Raw genomic sequence first — 24,402 nt, 5'->3', positions numbered from 1 at the left:
GGCCTCGCCCAGCCTCGCCCTCACTAAATAGGAGCTGTGGCAATTACCACCCACCCACCCACCGCGCACCTGGGGGAAGACAACTTCCAATTTACAGAGGAAGTTCACGTTTTCAAAGTAAGTTATCACCACAACAAACAAGTTTCTGGATGGTCTCAGGGATCGGAATGTAAACACTGGCCGGAAACCCGCTAAGGAGACTTTCACCGCGATGACAGCAATTGTAGGTTATAGGATCGGGGTGTCCCAGCTGCCGTCTGCTCTGTCCAGGGCTTGCCATGTGCGATCTTATTTATTCCTCATGGCAGTCCTGGGATGTAGGTATTATTTCCGGTTTTACATGTTGCAACAAAGGCACGGGCATGTAAGAGAAGTTAAAGGACAAGCTCGAGCAGTGACGCTAGGGCTGAACCAGACTCTGTGGGGCCCCGGGGCCCCAAGGCCTTGGGACTAACCAGCACACGGAATGCAGAGTGCCAGTCTGTGCATGCTAACTGGGTTGGCAGAAAGAAGAAAAGGAGAAGGAATATTTATGGTACACCTGAGTAACAGTCACAGCAGAAGGCACCAGGAATACAAGCTTCCTCATTGCTATTCGTGGTGATTTTAAGCAAAATTATGTAATATATGTTTAATTATATTGAAGAAAACACTAGCACAAATAATTGAGCTTCAATTGTTTCACGGCATTTTTGTGATGGCCTGTTTTTCCATGAAAGCATTCCAGAAAATTCCCTGTTCCTGATCTCATTTTATCTGCAGGAAAATAAAATCAAGGAAATTGTGCGTCAATATTTAAATGCACTGATTTCTCAGCACCCCTCTTTCAGGGGGGAATAAAGCAATGTTGGTAAGGTTCAGGACACAAATCTCTTTCTCCTGAAGCCATCAAACCTCAGAACCAATTGGCAAAAACATGTTATATGGCTTTCTAAAATAGCGTGTCAGAGTTGCAAATTTAGTAAACATAAATGAGGATTTGAGCTCATCAGGGATGCGGAGAGTCACTTCTCCTGTACATCTTTCGAAGACAATCTTGGAATATCTTTAAGAGGCAGAAGTGTTCTAGATGAGATTTAGTACAGCGGCTGATCTTTTTCTCCAAAACCATTATAACTGCTATCAGAAAGAGAATGAAAAACAAAACAAACCCTGAAAATAAACATATAATCAGGGAAAATAGTAATATATTTTACCAAAAAAATGTTTTATACATGCAAAAGACCTAGGGAGGTCATTTGGTATTTCCTAAATTTAAGATTACAAATCACATTGTTTTCTAAAAGGACGTCCCCACCCCCCCACCCCCCCCAGATATCAATCAGGCACGAAAAGAAATCCTCACAGGCATTCAAAAACAACAACAATAACAAAAGCAGCTTCTGGACCAAATGGACACAGCTCTTGTTCAGCTGCTTAGTGATATCTTGCCCCGTCTTAACTGATACCAGGAAGCACTTCCCCCAATCATGAGGACTATAGTAAAGGAGAAAGACACCAGCTCAGCAGTGCTTTATGAACTATGGCCGGCAGCATTTCGACGGTCAAGAATCAAGATCCACAATGGCCACTGATGGCTCTTCACATCGTCAGGAGCTGTGCCTTTTCATCCTTAGAGCCCCCTTCTTGGTCCAATGCCCGAGAAAGAACTGTTCACATGCATAACCAATACTGTGGTTTTTCCCTCTTGATCAAACCCCTTCTCCCCAGAAGTAAACCCTTCCACCCCTTATGATCCCACTGTTCTCTGCCCACACCTCCTTTCATCATAGCTCCCCAAAGACTTCATTTCATGTATTTGTTAACAAGTTTTGTCCCTCCTTCTAGCCTGCATCCACCACAGCAGTGCCCAAAGCTCTTAGGACAGACACGGCACACATTCGTAGATACTTTGGGGGAGTAGTTTCATCAGGTACAATGGTAGTGAGCATCAGTTTGTGAGATCATGTAACTCAAACATGAAAGCCTGTGAATGAGCACATGAAAACATGCTCAACACCACAGCCATTATGGAAATCCAACTAAAACTGCTGTCCCATTTCACATCCACTGAGATGGCTATAATCAACAACACACCTAACAGCATGTGATGGCCAGGACGTGGAGACCCTGGAGCCCTCCCACGGCCTGGCGGGAACGTAAAATGGCGCACACCCTTTGGAGAACGGTCTGGACGTAAACTGGATGAATATACTAGAAGTCACTGAATGGTACACTCTGAATGGGTGAGATGTATGGTTGGTGAATTCTCTCTCAATAAAGCCAGTAATGAAGCAACAGCATGTGAGCTCTTTGGCATCTGACTAGTCTTTGACCCACACGTAAGCAGGAGCTGGACTGGCTACTAAGCTAAGGGCTTGCTTCTGACTGAGGTCTTCTCTGAATCGCTCCTTTCTTCAGTCTCTCAAAGGCTGATCATTTTTGGGAAACGAAGACAGTGTTAAAGACAGTTAAAACTCTCAAGGTCAGCTAATCTGATTTCTCAGATGCTCTACCAATTTGCTGACTCTCCGGATATACTGCTTTATTGCTTTTCTCCTTCATGCTGCTTGTGAGGAGATGTCAAAGCTTGTTATGAGCCTCTGACTGGAGCTACTTGGAGGAGCAGAAGCTGTAGTCTCCAATTAGTCAAGTTTTTAACTTGAGGAAGCAGGAAGGAGACAACAGTGAGGGAGACAAGTATGCAGATGGCCAAAATAAACAGCAAATATTCATTTTTTTCTGAAATTAAATAGGAAATTCACTGATCCACTCTTAGACTTAAAAGCAATGGCTTACAGAGAATGAACTGTACCTGGATTCAATATAAAAGATTTATAACAAGAGTTTCCATAATTACTGTTGAAAAGCAAGATGCTGATTTCTAATTACTAGCTTTGCTTAACCTAACTAGTAAAAACAGTAAACAATGGGGTAAAAAGAGTTGAGTCTGTCCAAGTCACAAAATATAAAAGCATTAGTGACGGCAGAGGACTTTTAGCTTCCATATATTTATGAGGAGGTGGTACACCCCTCTTCTTCTTTCTGCTACGTGTCCTATAAAATGAGATTCTGTCCTGAGACTTTTAAAGAGTTAAGGGAAATCCATTTAAATATTTCTTTAAAAAAAAATACAAGAACCTTATGAACTTCCTAAATCAAAGACTTAAACAATCTCATTTTTATTTTTAATTTATTTTTTGAACCATCAATGCAGCTTTAACTTAAAAAGCTTTTTCACTCAAATTTATTCATAAGCAAGACAAACACCCTAACAGAATGGAGATTAGAAGGGGTCCTTGTGAATCACTAAGGCACCATATTCAGCATGTGTAAAAACTGGGAATTAAATCACTCTCCTTCCCTGAGATATGCATCTTATGCCTTCAGTATTCAAACACCTGGGATAACTTATTTATCCAAATCAATTAACAAAATTAAAAAGAAAAAGTACCTTCAAAGGGAAGAATCTTATCAGTATTTAAAAACCCTGAAAGAACCCAAGACAGAGCTCTGTAGATCCTAAAAGATACTTAAAACCAGAGCTAATAAAAGAAGACAAAAACAAAAATTTTAACTTTGCTACACAGTTGAGGCACAAAAAGAAAGAAAACTGAATCATAGGTTTTGTTACCACTATCTTGCAAATCAGGACAGAAAAAATGCCAAGGAGGAGAATTATCCTCTCCTCTCTTCCCTACCAAGTTCTTCATAGGCAAGTGACTTTTGTAGGGGGGTGGACAGACCACAACCAAATTCTTCACTGATCTCAGTATGAAAGTCCTCTGCAGAAAAAAAACACAACTCTCTTCACAAATCATTAATGTTTGCCTAGCAGCCCAATTTTACTGGAAATCACTCCTTAATCTTGACTGAAATGAAAATTTTTTTTAAGACATAAGGACATTTATTGGAAACAAATAAACCCACTCACACACAGTGATAAAATAAATTCCCACCCTGACACCATCAAAAACTTTTTTTTTTTTAAGATTTTATTTATTTGACAGAGAGAGACACAGCGAGAGAGGGAACACAAGCAGGGGGAGTGGGAGGGGGGGAAGCAGACTTCCCGCGGAGCAGGGAGCCCGATGCGGGGCTGGATCCCAGGACCCTGGGATCATGACCTGAGCCGAAGGCAGATGCTTAATGACTGAGCCACCCAGGCGTCCCACCGTCAAAAACTTTTATAGTATTTAACACTATTTTAGGGCTTCTGTTTAAAAAACAAAACACATTCTGCTCTCGGAAACTCTTTCCAACTCCACTCCCTACAAAGGATGAATTAGGAGTAGGCATTTCTCATCACCGCATAACACACCTGTAGAATGCTTTGTCAAATTACATGTACGCAATTATCTCACTACCTGTGACAAAATTAACTTGCTCTTTCCCTCAGGCTCAACCTGTAATAATGGAATAACACTACTACCAAATTAAATTAAAACATGCAGGCATGTCCACTCTGTAAAAGGAGAGACCATCTCCTTTGCTCATTATGGTTATTTTAAAGATGCTCCGTATTTGCAGGCACATCACAAGGTTGACGGGATAATAAGCAGGCTCATAGTGTCTCATTAATCACCTTTCTGTTCCAATAGAGGTTTAGACAAAGACTGTACAGTAGCAGAGCAAAGCACGATTTTAACAATGTTTTTCCTCCTACTCAAAATACTGACCTACTGTCCATGCTTATCAAACATGGCACCCAGTAGGTGCTTCACAAATGTTCATTGCTGTTGATGACAATAATGATAAAGGTCTCTTTCGGGAAGAGACTTACAAACAGGTACAGAAAAGAAAGAGGCACAATGGCAAGAATTGAATTTAAATTTAACTGAAGATCAGCAACAAGAAAAAGTCCTGAAAGACTTTACATTTTTATCTAAAAGAGAGAAAGCAGTGAATTTTTCATAATATATATTTCATTCATGTTTTTAATACTGATAACTGACACACATGATTTACAAACAAAAAAATGTGAACCATGGAATTTATTTAGATTTGATTCACTTGAATCATCTTTATTAGATAAATTAATTTTTTATTGTCACATATCCAAGATGATCCTCCGCACATGAATTTTTACTACGAAATAGTTTAAAAATTTAAATGCTATATGCGTTGAAGTTTTTACTACTGCGCTATCCTGTTTCTTTTGATGTACTTCCAAATTTATTTTTCAAGCTTACGTCAAACAAAGCATATGTGATTGAATAAGTGATCTGAAATAGCCTCTTCACCCTTCCCTTTCTAGGTTAAAAAGGTGCTCTATTCTCTCTAGGTTAAAAAGGTGCTCTGTGTTTAGTGATGAAACTTACTCATTTATTTTGCCGAATTCTCATCTAAAATTTATTCGAGGAAGAGCCAGTTCAAATTTACATCATTTGGAGGAAAAATGCCAAATGCTCACCCTTCAAGATTACATATATATATATATTTTTTTTTTACCTTCCTTTAGCATAAGCAGATAAATTCTCCAAGTCATGGCAGCTGAGTTTCCCTGCTATTTTTATTTTCTACTGACAGAATATTCAAAGCTGACAAATGTGGTAGGAACAGACATAGTTATTAAAAGCTTCAATTTACAGCAAATAGTGACAGTTTGCTTTTGCTACTCATAAAGCAAAATCGAGGAGGTGTAAATACACAGGGAAGGTAGAACAAACATGCTTTAGATCTTTTTAAAATAGTTCCAATAAGCAATGATCATTTGACATATTATTCCAAAAGTATTAGTTTAGTCACTGATTCAAAAAATAAAAACAGAATTATGGCTGGCGACTTTCAATAATACTTTAAAAACTTTACTTATGGTTATCCTTTGTGTATCTAAGGAAGGCTTTTAAAAAAAATCACAGATAATTAGGGGCGCCTGGGTGGCTCAGTCGTTAAGCGTCTGCCTTCGGCTCAGGTCATGGTCCCAGGGTCCTGGGATCGAGCCCCGCATCGGGCTCCCTGCTCAGTGGGAAGCCTGCTTCTCCCTCTCCCACTCCCCCTGCTTGTGTTCCCTCTCTCACTGTGTCTCTCTCTGTCAAATAAATAAAATCTTAAAAAAAAAATCACAGATAATTGACTTGAAACACAAGATGGAGAGTTCTGTACTAATTAAAGAATCATCAAGTATGTGCAGGAGGAAAAAAAATAAGGCAAATAAGCAAAATATTTCCACTGCATAGGAATAGCTCGTTTGTCACTGAGTTGAATTTCCTACAACTGACAATCTCCCAGACTTTTAATACATTCTACTAATTGCTGAAGTGGAGAAAGACTTGAATGCACAAGAACTATGTAAATTCTGAGTAATGGCAGGGGTCAGATAATGTCAGGGACAACACCGAAATGTCTGACATGAAACACTTCATAACCCTTACATGACCTCTTTGGAGGCTGAATCATAGTGGTGTTAAACCATAAAACATATTACCAGCGGAATTTAGTAATGGCAAGAGAGACATCAGGGGGGAAAATACCAGGAAAATTCATACAGAAAAAGTAAACTGTCTCCCATTCAAAAAGCACGTCATCAGCGAAAGGGCCTCGTTTAGAAAGTCTGTTCCGAGGCAGAGACAATATGAGGAGGTGATGGCCCTGCTCCAAAGAAAGAAAATCAAGTCAGAATCTGGAGAAATGAACCATATCCAGAGACAAGCTTTTGCCAAATTTCCCAAGGTGACGGGAATGTTCTTTATCTTGACTGGGGTGCTCGATACATGGATACAGTCATTTCTCAAAACTGAGGGAACTACATGCTTACGGGATGCATGTTATATGTACATAACTTCTGAATTGAAAAAACTTATGTCTTCCAAACATGTATTTATTTTATTGCATTAGATGCAAAATGGACAGTCTTCCGTTAATTTTCAAAAAACTCCTTCTTAAAAAGCAGGAAAATACAAAAGGGAGAACTGAGAAAAATCTAGGGCACAAAATAGAAGTGGAGCAGAGAGACAAACCATTAAACTTCCGAGTCACCAATGGGAAAAAAAAAAATCTTTCCAAAGACTCAAATAGTGCCCACGGGGGCAAGTGAAAAAAGAGAAGGAATGATGCCTCATATTTGTATAACCTGACATATTAATATATTTAATAAATAAGCGTTTGTTTAATAAACTAGGCCATGAACAGCATCTCCATTTCAAAAGCCGATGAGATATACAGAATAGTTCACTGATGCGCCTAAGGATACGCAACTAGAACAGAGCCAGGATGCAAATAGATCTCGCAGACTCCTACACATAACTCATCTCACAAAACAATACTCTGTGTGCATATTGTGTGTGTGGTGTGTAAAACATAAAAATAAGAACCACTGTTAGCTTCATATAGTAGTGATGAGGCTTTCCGCCTCGCCTCCACACAGGATGGGTGAGTATAAATGTGCTGGAAACTATGCGCATGAACTAAAACAATCGCGAGTTCTTTTTCTTAAATATTCATTCATTCAATGGCTTAAAAATCTGCAACATTATACTTGGGTATGCAAATATGTATCCGCTAAATGCTTAACAGCCTAAAGAGCTCTCTGACTAGACATGTTGAGTGTAATTTTATTCTCTTAGCCCAATTTTTTATTATGATTTGATTGAAGTTAGTTGTACTTGATTTCAGAAGAGCAGGCAGAAGATAATGCCAGACAAGACTGCATTTTCAGTGGATTAGTTACTGAGATGTGCTTTTGGAAATCTTATAGAGAGTGGGAAAGAACGGTACTCTTGAAGGGATGTCACAAAAGTTCACTGAGGCTCAAATGTGACACCAGAGCTGATGGGTGCCTTGGCTGGTCTTGGAAACAGTGTTCTCACATACACCTCGTCTTGGGTTCCTAAACTCATGAGATTCTGTGTTAGCAATGCCCTTCCTTCCATATGCCCTCTGGTAACGTCAGCTGTCCAGCCTCAGAGGGTCACAGCATGACCTTGTAGCACAAATAGTTTGCCCTGTGTGGCTCATTGTGCTTATTCCAAACTTCAAACACATACACACACATACACACCCCAAAATGAAGGAAATCTGTCAGTATATATTTCAAAATCACAATCATTGATACAACCCACATACACCTTTTCCTTCCTAAAAAGAAACATACATTTTGCATCATTCCATAAAATGTGCAAAATACAATCTAATCATTAGTCAATGGATATTTGAGAATATAATATAGGGGCGAACCACTCAATTCAATTGTTAACAGTCCTTAAAATTTTCGCTCAAACGAAGTTTGTATCTTCTTCCACAGTGAGACATGGAAGACCAGTCATGGGATGATAAAGGCAAAAGCTTAAGAACATGGGCTTGGGTCTCAGATTCTGGTTCAAAGCCGGGCTCTGTCACTCAGTAGCTGCATTACTGAGGGCAAAAAAACTTAATTGGTTAAAGCCTCAGTTTGCTGATCTATAAAGTGGGGATGATTATATTTTCCTTCAACTTCATAAATTATCCTGAGGAATCAATAAAAAAACTTACATGAAGGGCTTAGTGGAATATGTGGCATACATGCTCAATAGTCCTATAATTATATATATAATTTTGTATATATGTATATATAATACATATGTAACAACTCTATAATAATCATTTTGAATAGTGCTACAATAACAAAAATACAGGAAGTATGTTTCCTTTTTTCCTTAATACTTTTATTTCTGAAATTTTATTAGAACATTTACATGTTGTTACTTAAAATGATGAATTAAGTTGCATGTAGTTAGAGAAATATCAGGAAGGAATAGAAAGTGTAAAGAGCAATCCTACCAATTCACAACACTATTGATATTTAAAGTGTATCCTTCAAAACTTTTTTAAATACACATTTGCATTAAGTATAGGTATAGAGTCTTTTTAAATTTGTAATATATTACAAAAATTCCCCAAAGCCATTCCCCAATGCTTACACAGCATTAAATGGCTGTCTAGCACTCAATCATACTGCTGCATCATGACTTCCCCAATCATAGGCTGTGGGGCACTCTGGTATTTCCAATCACCGCTATTATGAATGAGGTTAAGTTTTTGTTTCATTGGTTATTTGTTAAGAGGATTATAATCATGTACAAAATAAAGCAAATAAGGTGAGCAAAAAGAACCCCATTTCTTTCAAGGCTCTGACCAGTAGCTGTCGGGTGGGGTTGTTATGAAATCGATGTGTTTCAACAAGTGATTTCTTGGTAACTCCAGAATTCCTTTCCATCATGCACCCTCAACCAACCAAGCATACATAGCATATGCCCAATCCTGTTCTTGAATTAACAGGGGGTAAAGCTGCAAGCGCTTACCTGACCTTACAGAATTAGCTTACGGTATACTTCCATAAACACATTATGTGATGCAAAAAGAAAAGTGGCTTTGACAAAAGTGACAAATTTTATTCAGGGCTTTTACCGAAAAAATTCTTGGAGATAGGTCATTTAATTAAAAAAAAATTCTCATTTCTTGCACTATTTAATCAACAAAATTAGAATCAGGAGAAACAAAATGTGAGCCAGACATGTTCATAGCTATCAATGATGTTTTTCAGTACCAAAAAATTAGAAGAAACAAACAGATAAATAGTGTTTCAAGGAAAAACACACTTCCCTTTAAATCCTGGAAATATGCAAATATAATATAGCTTCATACACTCAGGAAACTGGTTCTTTATTCCACAGAGATTTTTCTGTCAGTGTTACAAGCTAAAAACAAAATATGAATGACAAGTGCACATACTTAGCTGATGGAGAATACAGAGTCCAACACTAACCACATTAATCTCTCATAGAGGTTATGTGACTTCCAGGCAGAAATATTGATTCAGACCTAGTCTCCTGCCACCAAGTTTGACAAGTGTTCTAATCTGAGCTGCAAAATTTCTCCCCAAAGTGGTAACTTTCAGTACTTCCCAGAGCTCATCTGGCTAACCTGGTAACTAACTTGATTATCTAATTTAATTCATGCATTAAAAACTTTTTAATAAACAGGCTGCTGGATAACAGGAGTATATACACATAGATCTCACTGGATACTGAAAGTTACTCAAAAGCTAATAACTGAAAGAACCAGTCAACGTTCTCCATGTAGTTATCCTAGGTTAGATTTTTAGCCTTATGGGGTTTTTTGGGGTCATTTTTTAATATTGCCACACTTTAATCATACTCAACAATAAGAACAATTCAGTAAACAATTTTAGCGCTTACTCTTCTCAGTAAGATTTTTGTGTGTGCATGCAGAACTGAGAGTTTGGAAAATTCTCATTCTTCTCCCACAATTTCCTCCAGCTGCCCAGGGTCACCCCCCCCAGACAGCTCCTGAACCTGTGATCATCAAAGTCGGCAGTCCTCCTTGGCTCACGCCAAGGCACAGCGTGATCGTCCACTGGATTCTTCTAGCGGATAATCGGGTATTGTGCTATCATTTCTCTTCATCTCAAACACAAGGAGTTTTAGCGGCTTCTGCCTCCTTTTCCTTTCCTCTAATCACTGTGCATCTTGGGTTTTTTTGATTTTTCATTTTGTATGCCAATTTGTCAACTTCAGTTACAACAGAAATAAAACCACAATATATGTGAGAAGACTCTTCCTTAACGTTGTCTTTTGAATTATCTACTCAACTTGGGGGTTGAGATTTAAAACAACAACAACAAAACTGGTGTCATCTGGTAATGTTGTAGATTTTTCTCAGCAGATCTTTCTTTCCCCTTGAAAATATAAACCAAGTCTGTCCCCATGTTCAAGATTTGATCAGAGAATATTTTGGCATCAAAGATAACTTGGTGTTTATTAAGAACGCAGAGTAACTTTTCAGTTAAGTCACTTTTCTCCTCACATGTAATACAACACAAGGAATGCCAGACTTTATTTGGCTGCCTGGGTCTTTGAAGGGAATGAGATGATAAGTACATGAGAATCCCTGCTATTCTCATCCTTCCCCACAAACAGTACTGTTCTAAATTTTAATCTTGCCAAACTGGTAGATATAAAATGGTATCACTGTGGTTTTAATTTGTAGTTCTCTGATCACTAATGAGGCTGACTGTGTTTCCTGTTTCTTCACCATTAATGTTTCCTTTTCATTGAAATGTTTATTCATACCTCTGACCTAGTGTTACTTTCTTCATATAATTTCTTTATCTGTTTTAGATACTGAACCATCCTCAGCGATATGTGCTGCAGATTACTTCTCCCCACTGTGGCTTGTCTTTTCAATTTGTTAAGCATACCCTTTTGATAAAGTGAACATTTATTTTGATATAGTTGAATTTATCAATTTTTTTTCCTTTGCACGGTTTGTGTTTTTTTGCGCTTGGTATAAGAAATGCTTCCCCCCCCCCTTTTTTTTTTGCATTCTGGGTTTCTTTTATTTTATGAAAAAGCTAACTTCAAATCTACATTAAACGAAGTTGAATACAAAGTCTTTGTGCAGGAGGCCTGGTGGTCTCGTTTACAAAATCCTATGACCACTGGTCCTTAGGTCTTAAAGTTTCAGAAAGGATCCCTCGGATGGCTTTGCATTTGCATGTTTCAATGCCAGAGTGTAGGGACAGACACCGTGTCCATTGTAAGGCCTTTGTCAGCCCCCAGAGTACCACGTCACCTCCGCGGTCACCCTCAGCTAAAGAAATTATGTCCACAAATTTTCCACTTCCCGTTTTTTTTTTTTAATAGTTAAGACATTTTATTCTAGTAGCTACAATTACAGTGCTTGTTTGCCGAAATGAAAACTGAAAACGAGTATACAAAACAGTTGATTATTAATCGTGTGTTGAAAGCACTAAGAGGTTCCACGACACCAAATAAACCAGTTCTGAGGATTTCCCCAAGAAAAAGTTTAACAGCTCCAGCTTCTCCAGTGTTTATCAAAATACAAAAGAAAACAGTAGAGGTCATTGTTTCGATGGCAAATCCGACCCTTGCAGGCTGAGGGAGTGAAAGCACATGTAGACAGGAGTTCCAGGGGCTGAGGCTCTAGGGTGACTGGCCCGCGCCCCCGCACTCCTGCTGGTGAGACCCCAGGCAGCCCGGAGCAAGCCAGAGTGCCCACGCGGACCCAAGAGAAGGCCAGAGTCCCTCCAAGGGGTCCGTGAGCGGTGGCCGCAGCCCCCAGCCTGTCTCCTGGGCGGCTGTGTGAGCACAAGTACAAGCCTAAACCCTAGGGGATGCGGGATGACCTGAGACAGAGCAAATCACAGGGACCCTATCGTGACCATGCAGAATGGACTGTGGCTGGTTCTGCCCTGTCTCACGTTCCCGACGGGAAACGGATCACTGGTGGACTAGACCCTGGCCGCCACTGCAGAACCGACACTAGGCACGCTTCTCCCGTCTGTGTGTTCAAGTGTTCTCCTTATCTTGTATTTGTAACGATTTTAAAAATGCACTGAGTTCAGGTTAAAAACCAACCACCAAAATGGATCTCAACACAGACCTAATGCCCAGAGGAGGCTTGGCAGGCTGGTTGGACACAGTGACTCCTGGAGGCCCCGCGTGCCTAACATCCCTTCTCAGTATTGAACAGTGGGTTGATTCTCTTTTTACAATAAAAAAAAGCTGAGTAATATTGCATAGGAGTACCAGAAACTGCCTCTTTGGGAACAGAAACTATTTACATTAAATAAAAACCCGGCTGCAGGCTGCGTCTGCACATTTACAGCATGGTGAAGCACACTGTGACCAACCATGGAGACAGCTTCTGGCACTCCCACCACATGAGAGTAAAACAGGGTGGAAGGAGGGGCGGGGGCGTGGCTCACTTCTGGTTCCGGAGCTGATTGGACAGCCAGTCCAGTCCCTCATACAGCCCATCCCCGCTGGTGGCACAGATGGCCTGAATGTACCAGTTCCTGTGGCGCAGGGACTGCGGCCCCAGCTTGTCTGTGATCTCAGCCGCGTTCATGCCGTTGGGGAGGTCCCGCTCGTTGGCGAACACCAGCAGGATGGCATCCCTAAGCTCATCTTCCGCCAGCATCCTCATGAGCTCCTCACGGGCCTCGTTCACACGCTCTCTGTCGTTGCTGTCCCCCACAAAGATGAGACCTTGTGTGTTCTGGAAATAGTGATGCCACAGAGGTCGGATCTTGTCCTGGCCACCCACGTCCCACACAGTGAAGCTGATGTTCTTGTCCTCCACCGTCTCCATGTCGAAGCCTATGGTGGGAATGGTGGTCACCATCTCACCCAGCTTCAGTTTGTACAGGATGGTGGTCTTCCCCTCAGCATCCAGGCCCACCATGAGAAGGCACATTTCTTTTTTGCCAAAAAGGCCCTTGAAGAGGTTTGCGAAGATATTTCCCATGCTGTAGGCGGGTCGGAGCAACACTGGCCAGAGAAACCCTCGGCGGCAGCGGCAGTGGCGGCGGCGGCAAGGCCACTGCTCTGAGCCAGGTGTTGGTTTCGCTCCCACCTCCATTTCCCGGTTTTGCCTCAGGTCTTAAATTTGCAGCCTCATCTTCATCAACAGTTTCCATCATGATGTGTGTGATACAGTCTGATACACATGCATCCACACATACAGCTAGAGAGCATTCAGCAACATCACCTTTGTTGTCAGTTTCTTCCTTCAGCTCCCAGAGAGGCTCTCTCTTGCTCACTCGCTTTTCTTTCTTTCTTTTTTATTTATTTTTTGGTTCACTGAAAATTCCATAGTTTTGCTTTCCTTTTAAAAGTTGGTTTCATGATTTAAAGATTCAAATATTTAATCTACCTGGAACTGATTTTCTTTGTATGTCACAATCTGGTTTCATTTTTCTTCCTCCACGTGTATAATCCTGCAACTGCATTGCTAATGGGACAGTTCCTCCTCTTCCCACTGATCTGCAACATGCGTGCTGCCATAAACCAAGTTTGCACGTGTGCATATATCATGTATGGGCTTTCTATACAGTTCCAGTGGTTTCTTTGTCTACACTAATATCCTAATTCCTCAGTCTTCATTACTCTAGGTTTATAACAGACCTTGGTCTCCATAAGGCAAGAACTCCTATCTCTCCTCTTCTGGTTCTTCCTTAGGAAGGTCTTGGTTATTTTTGACCCTTTGCTTTTCCAAACAAGAAACCAGAAGTAGCCTGTCAATTTGAACTATTTTTTCTCTCTGGTTGCTTTTAATGTCTCCTCTTTTGTCTTTAATGTCCTGCTGTCCCACCATGATATGTCTAAATATGTATTTGTGTTGCCTGGTATATAGTGTATTCCCTCTATATGAACATGCCAATCTTTCAACATTTCCGGAAAATTCTATCTTTACACCTTCAACAAACAACTTTACAAGGATGTCTGTACAGCAAACAACCTTAGAAGATAGAGTCTCCCCCTCTGGCACAGAGAGCAGATCTGTTTACTTTCCTGGAGATAAAATAATGTCTCTCTTTGACGGCCAAAGAGATGTGCTTACAGTCCAATCTTTTAAAATGTTGGGGTCTCTGGATGTGCCTCAGACCTCCTGCACAACTCATTCTGCATCACCCTCATGTGACTTGGGGAGCATGGGGAACAGGCGTGAACATACAGCTCAGGATGCTTAATGCACTGTAATAAAGTCCTTTGTATCTGGCCCTGAAGTCTTGCATCTTCAAAGAGCATCTGTGAAACTGTAGCAAGCTTATTAAAATAAAAACAAAATTTTCATTATTTATTTATTAAATTGTTATTATGATGAAGTTTCAAGACCCTTCAATTCTTGACCATTCCCCCCATTTTCAATATTTTAACATTTGGAATTCCAAATTGACCTGTGTTCCATCCTTTCCTTCTCTCATCCCTACAACATCTTCCTCTGGACTATTTCTCACCTCCTTTGTCTCTCTGGGCTTCATGTGGGGTGATGTCTCTCGTGATCTTCCAATCCCCTCATTCTCTCCTCAGCTGTGTGTGACCCTCTACTTAACCAATCTACTGAGTTTTTATTTCTGATGATTCTGTTTTTTTCCTTGTAATTCTATTCGCTTCCTTTTCAAATCTTCCCGAACATTTTGGATGGTCTCTTATTCCCGTCTCGATTTCTTTCTTTATGTACTTCCCGTGCACGTGTTTCATATTAAAAATCAGCATTCCAGTGTCCTTAGGGCATTAGGGACCTAGTCTGTTTACTGTTTTTGTTGACTTTGGTGACCTATGGCTTGTGTTATTCCCCATTTGGTAATTCCTGGGTTGCTGTGTTGAGTATTTGGTATTTTTTATGGTAACCCTGCATACGCTAAATCTGGAGGAATTTTTGAGGGAACTGCTCAACTGTTAATGCTTTCCTCCAGAGAGGACTTAATGCTTATATCTCACAGGTGCCAGAGAGTTCTGCCAACCTGGACATTTGTTATTTAAATTTTTTTTAGGTTAGGGTTTCCATGACCCTGCAAGAATTGTAAATTTATACCCCAGACTCATCCAAAAATAAGTCTGTAGTAGCAGACTGTCAGAGGAGATGATGAATACAATGAGAACTATTTTTCTTCCACTTAGAGCAACAGGAAAAACCGTTTTCCTCATCTACTCCCTTTCCTGGTAAGCTCGGTTTTTTTTCAGCTCTCACTTTCTCTGAGGGTATACCTCCTTGTGAATATTCTCACTCTGTGAGAGTCTTTCAGGTTTGGGCTTCCAACATTACCCAGACCCCAGACCTCTTGATCTCTTTTTGCCCAAGGCAGTTAAGCTGTGAATTCCTTACACAGGTATGGCGAGTAGGGCAGTCCTGGCCTTTTTACCACACCCCTTCGGTTTCCAATTACTATATAGACTTTTTGCCCCTTTGGAGATTTCCCTTACTCTCTTCCAAGTTCAACAAAACATCTTAAAACTCAGTTTCTCTGACTTATTCTGCATCTAGTCTTTCATGGTGAAAGGGCTTTCAGATTATCTGATTTCCATACACAATCATTTCCATGTTTTCTTTTTTGTCCACACAGCCAGAAAATGGGCAACTTTTCCATTTTGCAAGTGCCTTTTACAGATGCTTAAAATGAGCTGACCATACAAGGAGGCAAGAGAGATTCTGAAATAACAGCTTTTCTGTAAACTATAAAATTTAGACCAAAAGCATTCTGCAGCACTCATACAGCTGATATGATCTGATACTGGTATAATCTGATACTGCATTTATCAGACTGACATTTGTATGTTAACAGGGTTAAGGCAAAGCATTTTCACTGACCATTTTACCACATGTACCCATAGTTAGCACTTTTCTTTGAGACATACTGGTGAATTTTTTTGAATGAATTTCTGATGGAACAAAAGAATAGAAATCCTTGTGTTCCAATATTTAAGAGACATGAACAACTACCACATACTTGAAAGAGAAGTTACCTTAAATTTTTGTTGAATAATATAGCTTAGCTTCTTACTGATTCCACAAAGACTTCTCCATGTTCACTTTCCTAATAAAATTACACTGCCACTTTTTAAACCATCCTTCATGTATACATTCTAACCTGTCTTAACTCTCTCTTTTTCAAAGATTTTATTTATTTATTTGACAGAGAGCAGGAGAGAGAATGAGAGAAAGCACAAGCAGGGGGGAGTGGGAGAGGAAGAAGCAGACTCCCCACTGAGCAGGGAGCCCGATGTGGGGCTCGATCCCAGGACCCTGGGACCATGACCTGAGCCGAAGGCAGACGCTTAACTGACTGAGCCAACCAGGCGCCTATAACCTGTCTTAACTCTTAACAGACTCTCAGGCATTTTAATTTTGGCAATTTTTTGGTCACAGTTTTAGAAGTATATTTTTGGTTATTTTTTTTTTTTAAAGATTTTATTTATTTATTTGACAGAGAGAGACACAGTGAGAGAGGGAACACAAGCAGGAGGAGTGGGAGAGGGAGAAGCGAAGCAGGCTTCCCGCAGAGCAGGGAGCCTGATGCGGGGCTCAATCCCAGGACCCCGGGATCATGACCTGAGCCGAAGGCAGACGCTTAACGACTGAGCCACCCAGGCGCCCCTATTTTTGGTTATTTGACATTAAAAAAAAATCCGAGAATACAGAGAAGGAGAATCAATAAATGAAAATCCTGTTGAAACTCTGTGTATGTTTAAAGCAAAGAAGCTCCTAGACTTCAATTAGACTTTCTGAGATATTTCATATGCTAATTCCTACTTATTTTAATTAAAGAAAAAACTGGAAGCACTTTTTCTTGCCATTTTGAAATTAAAAGGCAAAATAATCAAAGAAATCAAGCCGAAGACTATTCTGTAGAGTTATAGATAAGATTAAATTTGACGATAATCCACGACTAAGATGCTGGCTGTGGTGATAATTTGGGGCACATCTCTCTGCAATCCTTCAAAAACCCCTCTAAGTTTGAAAGGATGAAAGCATATTGACTCAGTATAAAAAAAATAAAGGAGCCAGAAACCATGATATAATGAAAAGCCCACTCAGGTTCCTTGGACTGTGGCCTGCACTTCACGTGGCCTAGACACCTGTAAGTATTTGCCAGCAACTGCGCTCTGTGCCATGACTAGGCTAGCAGACATGTTCACTATCCTTCTGAACAATTTAGTCAGGACAGTCCATTCAAAGTCACCCTGCTCTAAACAAGGGGCACTATGTGTTCACGTACAACGGGAGGAGAGAATCATTTCTAACAGTCTAGCTGGTTCTGCCCCTTTTCATGCCCTCAGAGAGAAGAGTCTTTATCTTGGGAAGATGAAGGGATTGAAAATAAAGACGGATTACTATTTCAGGTTATAATTTGTTTATTTGGGGATCTACTTTCTTAAATGGAAAGAGCGGCAAGCTGCATCAAGACTCTTTGAACATTTTCCTCCTGATGCTCTTGATAATGGGTTAAAAATATTCTTCAATTAAGCCTCCACACCGCTCTGCCAGAATCAGCGCGGGACCATTAGCTTTCCCACTGTGTGGCACCGGAGGCTGGTGGGCTGGGAGCTCCGCTGACAACCAGAAAAGTCACAGGAATCGCCACTCACCGAGCAGAACAACGACCTGTGTCGTCGGCATGCAAAGGTCACCTGTTGGTCTTAGTCTCACGCAAGGTCTCTGTGAAAATACAGAAGGACCCCACAAACTGGTGTGCCGACATCCTTTTTACTTGAAGCACACATACGAAAGTGCAGCTGAGCCTGAAGGCGGTGGAGCCCCTAAACCCCTGCTGTTAAGGAGGTGAAATCACCTCTTTTCATTTTCGCCTGTCATGAAGGGCTGGTCCCAGGGCCAGGGCGGGTAGGACCTCTAAGAAAAAGGACGCCCAGGTGGGCAGTGGGGTCGTTCTGGGAGGTGGTGGGCACTGGGGGACTTTCGAAGAAGAGTAAGTTCGAGTACTATATACACTCCAGGAATCCCAAAAGGGACGGGGGGGTGGTGTGGTTAAATGTGCCTTCATGAACACTGTTTATGGTACAAACACTGACCTTTCCCTTATTGAGAATTTTATAGAACCCACTAAAATATAACAGCTCAGAAGCATCTCCTACATCTCCTTCAACACATGACTCTGATTTATAAGGAAGAAAGGATTCATTTTCATGCTAGAAGTTTATGAGATCTCCAGGGAAATTCTCCACAACTTCACAGACATTCCCTTTTCCCAGGGCTATAGCAACTGTCCCGTGGAGGCATTCAGATAGAGCTGCTCATGCTCGCTGAACACGGTGCTAGCTCGGGGACGGTCAATTATTTTCTCCATGACTCTTGGGTATATGGCAAGCTATTCTAGAGGGTTAACAACAACTAGGATGCCAAACCAAGAGGAGCAAGGAGGTGCTATATACCGGATAAGAAGCCACATACACCAAACAATGACGTCTAGGACAGGTTCAATGAATGTTCCTATGGATAAACCAGTGTTTTAAAACAGATGGAGCACTCAACTTTGAGCCAGAAGATGTGGCTAGAGTCTGCTATCCTAGCTGGGTAATCCTGGGGAGGTCACTTAACCTTTTACAGCTGTGCTTTCCACCCGTACAGAGAGGGGACTAAATTCAATTGTCTGAGGCTTCTCTGAACTCTAGTATAATTAATATTCTAATCTAAAAAGGCTTTATTCTTCTTTCCTAACATCATCTTCTAAGTTTTTACCAATTTAGAGACGTGTTATTGGAGACTAATATCTCTTTATGCACATTCTTGCTAAAACCATAGCCCACACTTCGTGGCATTCCATGATATGGTATTATGATTAACACTATTTATTCATTGACATTTATTGAGTGTTTACTATGTGTCCAACACAGTTCTCAGTACTCTACATGCATTATCTCATAGAAACTTCTTTAACAACCCTATTAGGCAGACACTATTATTCAACCTTACAGAAGAGAGATAATCAGTGCTCCAAATTTTAATAAAATAAATAATAAGTGGTGAACTTAGGATATGAAATGAAGGCAGTCTGACTCCGGAATTCACCATCCCAACTACACTGTCACATTGACTGACCACAGCAACACCCTACTCAACAGATAATATCTAAAGCAAACAAAGTTCTCCCGAAAATCTAAATAAAGATTATGAACTTCTACTATTTCTCTACTATCCTGAAGAATTCACATCTTGTCCAAATTTTTAGGTAACAGGAACATTTTGATACCTAAAGATGGATGATACAGTACCTTTTCATATTAAATAAAGAATTCTGTCTGAAATATATCTCCTAAAGGAAAAAAACCTTGTAATTTTCCTTTGGAGATAGATGATTTCTTCTAAAGTTATGTAAAAGAACACATTAGGCAAAACAGAAATGATAAAATATGTATTTGGGAGATGCTGATACTGAAAATATTCCACGGACCATTCTAAAATTTAAACAAATTTCTATTACCATGCCATGATAAAATGGACAAGATAATATATCGAATCAAGGAACAAGAACTCAACAGTTCATCTGGGCAGCTACGCAGTTATGAATAATTTTAATAAATATGCAAAGCTGGTATTCTGCCACATAAAATAGCTAGTCAATTGTGAATCTGAAATATATTTTTAGACTATAATGTGTCTGTCCTTGGAATTAAATTATTGATTGTCACTTTCATGAATACTACTATTTTTGATTTTAGGATATCTGCATTTTGTCTTGTGCTTTTTAAGATTAATTCTGGTCTCTTCACCATTTTATCTGTGACTATTTTATAGATTAATTTTATAACTCGATTTTTATTCTACAGCTAGGTTCTTGCATACCAGAACACATTGCTGATCACTTGCCAAATGCATCTCTATACCCTAGAGAAACACTGCTGAACTAAGTTCAAGGATATAATTTGAAATAATAAATCCTACCTGCACCACACAAAATATATACAAGACGACATGGAATACATGTAGAAACAAATGCATCTTAAAGACCCACTCACCTCCTGCTGTAATTGAATAAGGACATTAAGAACAACACCTTCAAACTACATGTTAATTTGAAAATATTTACCTTAGCCTTTCCTAATGGTCCGTGCCCAAGAGACTAGTTCAGATAGTTATGTTAACTACCACAGTATCGTAAAGACACTGGATCTGTCTCGGTCTCAAGGATGAAACCAACACTTAGCAAGGATGAAGCTTATACTTTAGCTGTTTATCTAGCTAAGAAATCAGCACTGAAAAGCAGTAAATTTTCCCAGATTCGCTTTTCTAACTATATTCAGAATAGGTAACAAAAAGAAGTAAGGAATAGAAATTAAGAGCCTTAAATCACAGATGCCTTGTGGTCTTAAGTGACCTCTAAGCCTGTTTATTATAATTAAAGCCACTCCGTTAATGAGTACTTACCAGTGGACATGAACTAGTGTGCACCATGTGTGCATTCTCTCACAGTTCTTGTAACAGTGCAACTGTACTACAGTGCAGTGCAATAGTATAAAAATATTGTATTATTAACTCCACTTTACACAGGAAAAAATATATGCAATGAGCCTGCTTGATGTTAGGCACTTAGAAGCTAAGCAAAAATGATGAACCAAAAGACATGGGATCTCAGCCCTCCTAAAGGTTACCAATATAGTAGGAAAACAATGTATTATATAATCCCACAAATAAACATAACATTACAAGAGCAGTAAGTGCCAAGATAGGCACAAGGTATCCTGATAATAAGTAAGGGTGGTGAGGTGAGCTCAGGTTTGGAGTAAGACTGTTTGAATTCTGGCTCTAGTTTATATAATTATATCCCTGGGCAAGTTAGCTAGTGTCCCTGTATTTCAGTTTCTCTCTCTGTAAAATGCAGATTCTAGTACCTACCTCATAGAGTTGTAATGATTAAATAGTAAGTGTCCAGTGAACAGTTGTAATTGCTTTTTGCTATTCTAATTATTTGACATTATTGGGGTTGAGGGCAGTGGGGAAGGGACACTCCTCAGATAAAGGAATCAATGACCTAAAATCTACAGAATAGAGGGAATTAACGAGTCAGTGGGGGAGAATGGGTGCTGGGTAAGAGAAATGTTTCAGGCGCTTGAAAAGGTTCAATAAACACACACTGATACTAACTAGCTAAGCTATCTTAGATCATTTAATCACTTGGGATTCAATTTCATCATCTGAAAAATAAGGAAGGGAAAGGAGATAATCACTCTGATTTCATAATCTTTATGTTTCTATAAAATTTGAACACAGCAAAGCAAAACATTGGAAATATATGTCAGCTGAACACATTTTACTCCTTTCCGTAGTAAGGAGTAGGGCCAAAAAGGCCTTAGATGTAAATTTTAAGAACAGTCCCACTTTATCTCCTTTCTACTCCCCTTCTTCTGATCTCCCTCATTATTAACTTTCCTACATCTGTAAATAAAAGGAAGCAGAGTGCAGTAACCTTGTTTCCACCTGTGAAGGTGGTTTACACTTCTCTAACTGTAATGTCAATTTTCTCTTTCAGGAGGATCATCCATCGACATGATTCCAGGCAGCTCTGTCTTATCAATAGGACTGCTGTATATAAATATGGCTGGATGTTTAAGTTTTAAGTTTATATTTACCAAACTGCTGATATAACTTATATATTTTTTTGATATAACATATATTTATGACCAATTTTTCCTCCTTAGTTGGCAGGCTAGTGTCTATTTAAAGGAGGGGTCCAGGGAAGACTCAGCCAAAAGAAAGATGAACTGTAGCTCCAGCCTAAATTGGATTCCTAAATTCTAGGACCATAAAACCTCTTCCCTAATAGATCTCTCTCCATTTAGGGTTATCCAGAAACCTCAAAATCAGGGTACGTAAGACCAAACTCATCTTTCACTTCCTCCTGCCTTGACTCTTACCCCTTTCCTCCATGTCCCCTTGGTCGGCCCATGGATAGCCCCGCAGGGACCTTTCATATCCAGACTGTGGACTGAAATGAAACAATCTTTTACATCTTAGCAGAAAACCTGGGCTCAAGGGCATGGGATCTGAGCTATTTTTATTTTCTTTTTTAAGGTAAGTAATGTAATATGGAGCTTACCAGGCACTGTCTCCACAACAATACTATGATACAGGCACTCACAATTCTTTATTCTATTTAAAATATTTTCAACTTCATTTGGAAAAATTTTATCCATACTCAAGGGTCGAGAGAACAATGTAAGTTCCCATGTACCCACCCATCCAGCTTCAAAAACTGTCTACTGAGGGCATGTTCTGTTTCATTCATTTTCACTTCTACGTACCCCCTTCCAACTCCACCACATTATTCTGAGGCAAATGTGAGAAATTATATTAGTTCATTCATAAACATTTAAGTATGTAATCACCAACCATGACCAAACCTAAAAATTCCTTAGTATCATCAAATATCCAGTATTCAAATTTCCTGATAATCTAAAAAAAAAAAATCTTTTCACATTTTGTTTGAATGAGATTTTGTAAAAACGTAAATGTTTTAATAAACTCTAGTTATTCTTACTGATATCCAAATTGTCCCAGATTTGGCCAATGGGAGGCTTGCCTCTTCAACCTGGCATCTTGAGTTCTTCTGACACAGTCTTTTATAGCTTCCTTGCTTTCTAGATTGACAGGATATTACAGCTCAGTTGTATATTCTTCTGATAAAGACCTGGAATTAGCCTTATTTTTTTTTTTAAGCTCCCAGAGTTCTTTTAGTGATGGTATTTAAAGATAATAATCCAGAGCCAAGAGTGGTATTGCTAGCACTTTGAAATCTGGATCAGGATGGCATTGAAGGTATAGCTTGCTCTGGGCAGCATAGACATTTTGACAATGTTTATTCTTCTGATCCATGAACATGGAATATTTTTCCATCTCTTTGTGTCTTCTTCAATTTCTTTCATGAGTGTTCTGTAGTTCCTGGAGTATAGATCCTTCACCTTTTTGGTTAGGTTTATTCTGAGGTATCTTACGGTTTTTGGTGCTACTATAAATGGAATCATTTCTCTAATTTCTCTTTCTACAGTTGCATTGTTAGTGTATAAGAAAGCAACTAATTTCTGTGCATTGATTTTGTATCCTGCCACATTACGGAGTTGCTGTATGAGTTCTAGTAATTTGGGGGTGGAGTCTTTTGGATTTTCCACATATAGTACCATGTCATCTGTGAAGAGACAGATTTTTCTTTGCCAATTTGAATACCTTTTATTTCTTTCTGTTGTCTGATTGCTGTTGCTAGGACTTCTAGTGCTATGTTGAACAACAGTGGTGAGAGTGGGCATTCCTGACATCCTGATCTTATGGGAAAGGCTCTCAGCTTTTCCCCATTGACGATGATATTTGCTGTGGGTTTTTCATAGATGGATTTTATGAACTTGAGGAATAGTCCCTCTATCCCTATACTCTTTGAAGAGTTTTAATCAGGAAAGGATGCTGTACTTTGTCAAATGCTTTTTCTGCATCAATTGAGAGGACCATATGGTTCTTCTCTTTCCTCTTACTAATGTGTTCTATCACACTGATGGATTTTCGAAAGTTGAACCACCCTTGCATCCCGGGGATAAATCCCACTTGGTCGTGGTGGATTATCCTTTTAATGTATTGTTGGATCCTATTAGCTAGGATTTTGTTGAGGATTTTGGAATCCAAGTTCACCAGGGATATTGGTCTGAAATTCTCCTTTTTGATGGGGTCTTTGCCTAATTTGGGGATTAAGGTAATGCTGGCCTCATAGAATGAGTCTGGAAGCTTTCTTTCTGCTTCTGTTTTTTGAAACAGCTTCAGGAGAAAAGGTATTACTTCTTTTTTGAATGTTTGGTAGAATTCCCCAGGGAATCCATCAGGCCCTGGACTCTTGTTTTTTGGGAGGTTTTTGATCACTGTTTCAATCTCCTTACCGGTCATTGGCCTATTCAGGTAGTCAGTTTCTTCCTGTTTCAGTCTTGTAGTTTACAGGTTTCTAGGAAGGCATCCACTTCTTCCAGGTTGCTTAATTTATTGGCATATAGTTGTTGATAATAATTTCTAATAATTGTTTTGATTTCCTTGGTGTTAGTCCTGATCTCTCCCCTTTCATTCAAACAATCCTAAAATTTGTATGGAATCAGAAAAGACCCTGAATTGCCAAGGAAATGCTGAAAAAGAAAA

General features: G+C 39.6%; 2 protein-coding genes across 6 annotated transcripts in view; both read right to left on the bottom strand.

Moving 5' to 3' along the window:
• The window catches only part of RSU1 (Ras suppressor protein 1), a 249,998-nt gene that overhangs the window by 94,607 nt on the left and 130,989 nt on the right, over window positions 1-24,402 (bottom strand). Inside the window, exon 9 of one of the 5 annotated variants that reach the window (XM_073879869.1) lies at window positions 17,922-17,940. The exons of the other annotated variants lie outside the window; for them this stretch is intronic. Coding sequence (XP_073735970.1) covers window position 17,940 — 1 coding nt within the window. The 3' untranslated portion in view covers window positions 17,922-17,939. Of the gene's footprint in view, window positions 1-17,921; window positions 17,941-24,402 lie in introns of those variants that run through there. 5 annotated transcript variants of the gene reach the window in all.
• LOC112810002 (ADP-ribosylation factor 1-like) lies at window positions 11,701-13,379 on the bottom strand. Its single transcript, XM_073879867.1, has 2 exons — window positions 12,707-13,379; window positions 11,701-11,873 (listed from the first exon to the last, which is right to left on the bottom strand). The coding sequence occupies exons 1-2, from the start codon at window positions 13,360-13,362 to the stop codon at window positions 11,840-11,842; spliced, it is 690 nt and encodes a 229-aa protein (XP_073735968.1). The 5' UTR covers window positions 13,363-13,379; the 3' UTR covers window positions 11,701-11,839.

Source organism: Callorhinus ursinus, unplaced genomic scaffold (assembly GCF_003265705.2).
Source record: "Callorhinus ursinus isolate GAN/ISIS: 27379988/994484 unplaced genomic scaffold, GSC_fseal_2.0 scaffold36, whole genome shotgun sequence".
Taxonomy (NCBI): domain Eukaryota; kingdom Metazoa; phylum Chordata; class Mammalia; order Carnivora; family Otariidae; genus Callorhinus; species Callorhinus ursinus.
This window is presented reverse-complemented; position numbering and strand designations above follow the sequence as displayed.

Coding starts and splice junctions, on each gene's coding strand:
- LOC112810002 (XM_073879867.1), bottom strand. CDS start 13,362: ATGGAGGTGGGAGCGAAACCAACACCTGGCTCAGAGCAGTGGCCTTGC. Junction 11,874..12,706: donor AATCAGCTCCGGAACCAGAA/GTGAGCCACGCC, acceptor TCACTCCCTCAG/CCTGCAAGGGTCGGATTTGC.